The 6,045-nt window shown below is 41.1% G+C and overlaps 1 protein-coding gene across 1 annotated transcript in view; it reads right to left on the bottom strand.

Moving 5' to 3' along the window:
- The window catches only part of Csmd1 (CUB and Sushi multiple domains 1), a 1,596,626-nt gene that overhangs the window by 130,330 nt on the left and 1,460,251 nt on the right, over positions 1 to 6,045 (bottom strand). Inside the window, exons 36-37 of the mRNA XM_029480674.1 lie at positions 5,738 to 5,856; positions 2,050 to 2,119 (exon numbers count right to left, since the gene is read on the bottom strand). Coding sequence (XP_029336534.1) covers positions 2,050 to 2,119; positions 5,738 to 5,856 — 189 coding nt within the window. The remainder of the gene's footprint in view (positions 1 to 2,049; positions 2,120 to 5,737; positions 5,857 to 6,045) is intronic.

Raw genomic sequence — 6,045 nt, forward strand, 5'->3', positions numbered from 1 at the left:
ATATATATATATATATATATTCTAATATTAATACTAATATTACATATATGTATATACATACATATCCTCATTAAAGGACATGTAAAAGACATATATCTTGGTAATCTAAGTTAGTTATTCAAATTCAAATAAAACATTTTCTTAGGAAGCACAGTGCAAACACAATAGCCCTCAAGTGAATATGTCTGCTGGGAGACAGTTCCACTTCAGAGTTGAAAGAATCAAAATCACNATAGTTGGAAAATGGTAGCTTGCAAGGAGATGGGTGATCTATGTAAAGAATCTCAGGCTCCTTGAATCCTTCTGCTTCGTCTTCCAGACTGAGGCTGGGATACAAACCTCCATTTTACACCAGCAGCTTTTTGTGTCGAATGTATGTTAATAGAGAAATTTATGTTTGTGTGTCACAAATAAAATACTGGCCTCTAAGGAAGAACGCTCCCTTGAAAGGGAATATGATGGTGAATACAGATGGGAATTATTTTCCAGAGCAAGGCCGCTATAGAGCATTGAGTTTTGTTTGTTCACTGCATTTGGGGCCATATGTTATCCTCTATATCGAGTCCCATTCACCAGTTAAACTGTATATTTCTCAAAATCATTGTGTAGCTAAGACTTGTTTGAGAAGCAGGGATATTAGCATGTCAATGAAACACCAACAGTTATCATATTGTTGACTTGGGGGACCATCATAGTATATCATCATGGTCCTCAACAAAGTATATCCTGAAACTGAGAACAGCCTAGAGGATATGTCACAACATGTAAAGCTGTTCAATTTGTGAACACAGATGGCCCTTTCTCCTAAAGCAGTCCCAGACTATATGGGCTGTCTGANTTNGGTATGGGCATCAGAGATCTGAACGTGGCAACAGCTGCGGCCATTGTGGGAAGACCTTACAAACTCAGGAAGTGTCAGAGAGCCTCTGCCGCAACAAGCCAGGTTTTTAGACAGGCATTGATATAGCCTTCATTCTGGATCTGATGAACAGGGTGATGAACCAGACACAAATGTTGTCAGAGTCCTCTGGCTTGTGGGAAGATGATGTAAATGATGTTAATGGTACTAAACCTCATGGAAAGCCATCTAGCCCAGGCACCAGGGGCAGAGGTTAAAGGTTTCTAGGAATCTGACAGATAAGGTAAAGGTTTAATCCAAANTCAAGAGCAGCCAATTCCCTCCATATTGTCTGACTGCAATGCATGGAAAAATCAGAAGTCGTGTTTAAAAACTGGATGATAAACACCTTAAGAACACTTTATATAAGGACAGATTTAGTGCTGCTGGGTTTGTTGTTGGCCACAGTCTCTGTCATACCAGCTGCCCAGTGAACTAGAGGAGACGGGGGCAGTTGGAAAAGTGTGCACAGTTTCTAGAGCAAGGACAGGAAAAGGAAGTAGATACGGGGCGGGTAGGTGGGCTATGCAGGTCAGAGGTGTAACCCACAAACTGCAGAAGCTGATCACATGGCTCTGGTGCGGAGCTGCCTGTCCTGCAGTTTGCACTGTTATGCTGTAAGCCTCAGGCATAGCTCTCCCCCCACAAAATAGGCAGTGGTTCTCCAGTCCTAGTAAGGGTGTCTACACATAGNTGTCATGAGCCCTTCAATGTAGAATACAAACAGACCGGTTTCTGAAGATCCAATGACTTGCTTGTAATTCTGAGCTTTGCTTCTACAAACANGCCTTTCCTGAGGCTAACGGCATGTTCAGAAAAGCCATTCAGCCTGTCAGTACTCTTACCATCTTCCTTCATAAATTAATAAATTGGGATTCTGGCATGGATTTGAACTGTTTGGCACTTTGAGCTGGGAGTCTCAGAGCTTCTCTGTGTAGCCTGATCTGAAGTCCCTTCAAAAGCTGAACTACTGAATTCCACAGGGAGGAGCTCCCTGCATGCCTGTGACTTCCCCCTGTGTGAATGTGCTCTCTAATAGTGTGTGCTTCTGAGAGGGACAATGGGTGCTTTGAGTGGGCCATGGAAGGACATACGTTAAAGCAAGNTGGCTGGATGAGGGCCACTCAGCAAGGCTGTGCAGGTGTACTTACCAATGCACAAAGGGGAAGGGTAGTTCCAGCGACGTACGGTTCCTGGCATACAAGAAATGTGTGAGCGGCCCTGTTGAAAGGCAAACCAGGAAGTTTGTTTGTTATTTCAGCAGAGCATTTAGGAATGAAATGTATAAGAATGTACTTATCTTCTTTGTCTCTGAAAACTGTGAATCTAACTCTTATAAATGAGTCTCATTTGGAAAAATCAATTAACACCAACAAGGTCCTTTTCACTAACAAAATCTTGGGTACCTAAAGAGCCAGCATTCTGGCTAATTTTTCACCATGCCCAAGGAAGGCAAACATAATCAGACAAAGTGTGTCTCATCTCCCCCCAGAAGCAGCTATATCACAACATTTGGCTTCAGAGGCAGGGATGACTGGGGGACAAATGGTAGGGGCTGAGAGGATGGTGTGCTAGAATTTGCTGCCAGCCCATTTGGGGTTACTTTTCTGACTGTGCAGGAGCCANAATTCATCCTCACTCCAACCTCTGCAGTGTAACTGGCCATTCAGTTTGCCTTGCCTGGCGGGAGGCACCTTCTTGTCTGTAGTGAAATCAATCCTCACAANTCAGGATCTTGTGATCCTTGAAACAGAGCACTGTTCAAAACTTGGTCTTCTAAAAGCCAAAACAGCAGTGGAGAGATTTGAAGGGATGTACTGTGCTGAATTCTTTCTAAACAGAAAGCTCTAGATCAGTGGTGCTCAATCTTCCTAACGCCACGACCCTTTAACACAGTTCCTAATGTTATGGTGACCCCTNNCCCCCACGACCATAAAATTACTNTTGTTGCTTCTTCACAGTTGTATTTTTCTACTGTTATGAATTGTAATGTGAATATATAATAAGCAAATGGTCATAGGGGACTCCTGTGAAAGGGTCACACAATCCCAAAGGGTAGAGATCCACAGGTTGAGAACCACTTCTCTGGAGGAGGTACCCTTCAGTGGTGTTCTGTTTTAATCTTTCCTCCCTCTGCTCATCTCTCCTCATACATTTTCCCTCCCACCTAAAAGTAGCACCAAAGGGACTAAGGCAAAACTCCACACACCAGTGATTCAGGAAGCATAAATTTACATGTATGGCGAACATAGATGAGGGGGTTGGCTCCCTGGAGCTGATTATTCTGTTTAAAAAACAACAAAACAAAACAAAAACAAAACAAAACAAACAAACAAAAAAAACACCTTAACTTCAATTTTCATTCTTACTGGAATTAAAAAAAAAGTTCTAAAGGAAAATAAGTTTGTTTCTTAGCTTTGTTTATCAAATGTCAGATAAGTTCTTGTCTTTACTACAGTGTTTGGGTTTGAGTTATGGTTTTGCTTTGTTGCTCCCTGCTAGCTTCAAATTAAAATCCCTCTGCCTTGGTCTCCCAAAGTGTTAGGACTAAAAGCATGTACCAGCACACCCAGTTGGAAAGATGTGTTTTTCAAGAAGACAATCAGATGCCAAGTTGCATGTGTTTATATATCCCTTGGCCCATTAAATTGTATTTAATAAATTTCTTCCTGAATTATGGCTAGACATAAAGGGCAAAAGCCTTTCAAGATATTTATTGAAGACTGCCAGTAAAATGGTCATTTATTACAAATCGGAGCATATTCCGCTATGGACAGTACCATAAACAATTTGGATGAGTGATTTCAAATAAAATTTGTGTAATAGATNAAATACAAAATTGGATCCTGAAGATTTTATCTTCAAGGTTTTATCTTAAGAGGAATGTTTGGATTTTTATGTTTTTAAAAGAACACGAAAGCAAATCTATGTTGGCTGGGTCTTCAGGTAGTCAGGATTTATTAGCAGCCTAGGTTGCTAGTACAATGGCGTATGGCCATCAGTCTCATTCTGTGTCATATATGTTTCTGTGAGAACTGCATTAGGAACAGTGATTTGCAGGATGCTGTATGTTCTATGTGTGCAAGGTAATTAGTGTGTTTGTGAAGCCATGTTAGCAATAAAAGCTGCCGAGCATCCACTTCTGCTCTTGGGGATATTAACATCGTCTAAGTTCCAAGCTCAATGCTGTTTATAGTAAAGACAATGGCTTGCATTACATTTGAAGAGCAGAGCTAAGAAGCAACCTGGTAAGTCTTCATAGGCTAGTGTGTCTAGGAAGAGTGTCAATTCCATGCTATAGGAGATCTCTGTTTGAATGAGGGTCTACTCTCCAAGATCTTAAACTATCACTAAAGAAAGGAAGCTAACAGAAGCTACAAGATCACTTCTTCAGCACAAAAGAACACAGATATCAGAAGAGGAGAAAATGCTGAAATGTGGATTTCATGGGAGAAAAGCAAACAGTATTGATGTAGCCTCAGTCAGTTATAACAAAAGTGAATGGAAAAAGACCAAACAAAAAGCATGTGGAAGTGAACTAAGGTACCTTTGTATGTGGAACTCATGATCTAGGACATGGGATTCTCTCTATTGTAATAGGTACAAGCACAATTCTTAAGTACCATGTGATTAGTCTCCCTGTGTCCATCCAGTTAAGCATGTGTTTCTGTCAAAGAGCACAGAGTCCTGTGGGGAAACTCAATTTCTACAACCCACTGTGTGCAGAATCCATATGGTTAATGCCGTGCCAGGCAACATCCAAGGGCTGTGAGCTATAGTCTGGNCTTCATGAAAGTGATACATTAATTACTGGTTTATATAATATTTTCCTATGATGATAATATCTACATGCTCCATGTTTGGAANCNTGTTGGAAATTTAATAGACATTTCCTCCAATCATAGNACTCATNGCTCATGCCACAGGGTCTATGGGGACTGATGTGAAGTCTTGTATCANNACCTAGCCTTCACCAGGTGCTGTACACTGGTACTTGGCATAGTTCTTTACCCCATAATCTGTGAAGAGGCTGATTNTATACTGTTCTTATCTTATGGTATATCATCTCACCTCTTCCTTGATTCTTACTCAAGCTGTTCNAGGAAGTTAGGTGCAGAGCATAGCCCAGNGACAGCATTTAGGACAACATCAAATTCAATGTTATTGTAAACCTGTGAAAAATTGCTCTGAGACATGAAATTTATGAAGAGTACAAACATGAGTAGGGTCAGCTATGACTACTGCTGTTTGTAGCACATGATTAAAACAGGAAACAGATAACAGAAACAGCATTCATCTTGCTGTTTGTCCATTTATAGTGCATGTATGGAGACATTTACATAATTTTGCTAAACAACTGTAAAAACTTATAGCAAAACTTATTTATTGCTTTTTTGGAAAAGCCACTGAATGTTTCTCTGTGGGGGAATAACTGAGGTAGCTAGTGGTAACTTACAAAATGGAGTTATGGAAAATGCAAATGAGCCAAAGCCCAGTGCTCAGTAGCATATTCCACTGCTAGGAGCTAAGTGGGGNCTTTATAGATACTCTGATACCTCCTNGGTCCTTGGTTTTTCTCTANATGATTATGGAAAGAAAACACAATTTTCAAAGAAAATAGTTGTTAAAAAATAAAATGGGGCAGTCTGCTGAGGTGCTTCAGCATGTAAANGATGATTCCTATNACCATGTTTTTACAACGTACATGGATTGCTCATTTACAGACCAAGGGGGACAAGGCAAACTAACNGCATGAACNTGGCTTAGAGCATGAACATTGGGCATGAACACCATAGATGGCCATGCTGAGCCTCCCTCACAGTCCCAGAGGATGCCTACCTGCAAGGTATACCCAGGTTCACACTGGAAGGACAGCACATCGTTCACCATGTACCGGTCTCCTATCTTGATGCCATTGCTCGGGAGAGCAGGTTCCTGGCAGGCAGCCAGGCCCACCGCTAGAAGGACACAAAGACAGATGTTGGGAATAGGGNAANGTCAGCAACACTTAGCAACAGTAGCACGAGTTTTGCTTCCCATGGCTTCCTGTGGAAGCAAACAAAGGTTTTCATGCTTCCTCTTGCTGTTTGACCAAAAGGCTTTAAATAACATTAGATCAGAGTTGCAAGCTAATTCTTAAGCAGTAT

Source organism: Mus caroli, chromosome 8 (genome assembly GCF_900094665.2).
Source record: "Mus caroli chromosome 8, CAROLI_EIJ_v1.1, whole genome shotgun sequence".
In the NCBI taxonomy this organism is placed as follows: Eukaryota; Metazoa; Chordata; class Mammalia; order Rodentia; family Muridae; genus Mus; species Mus caroli.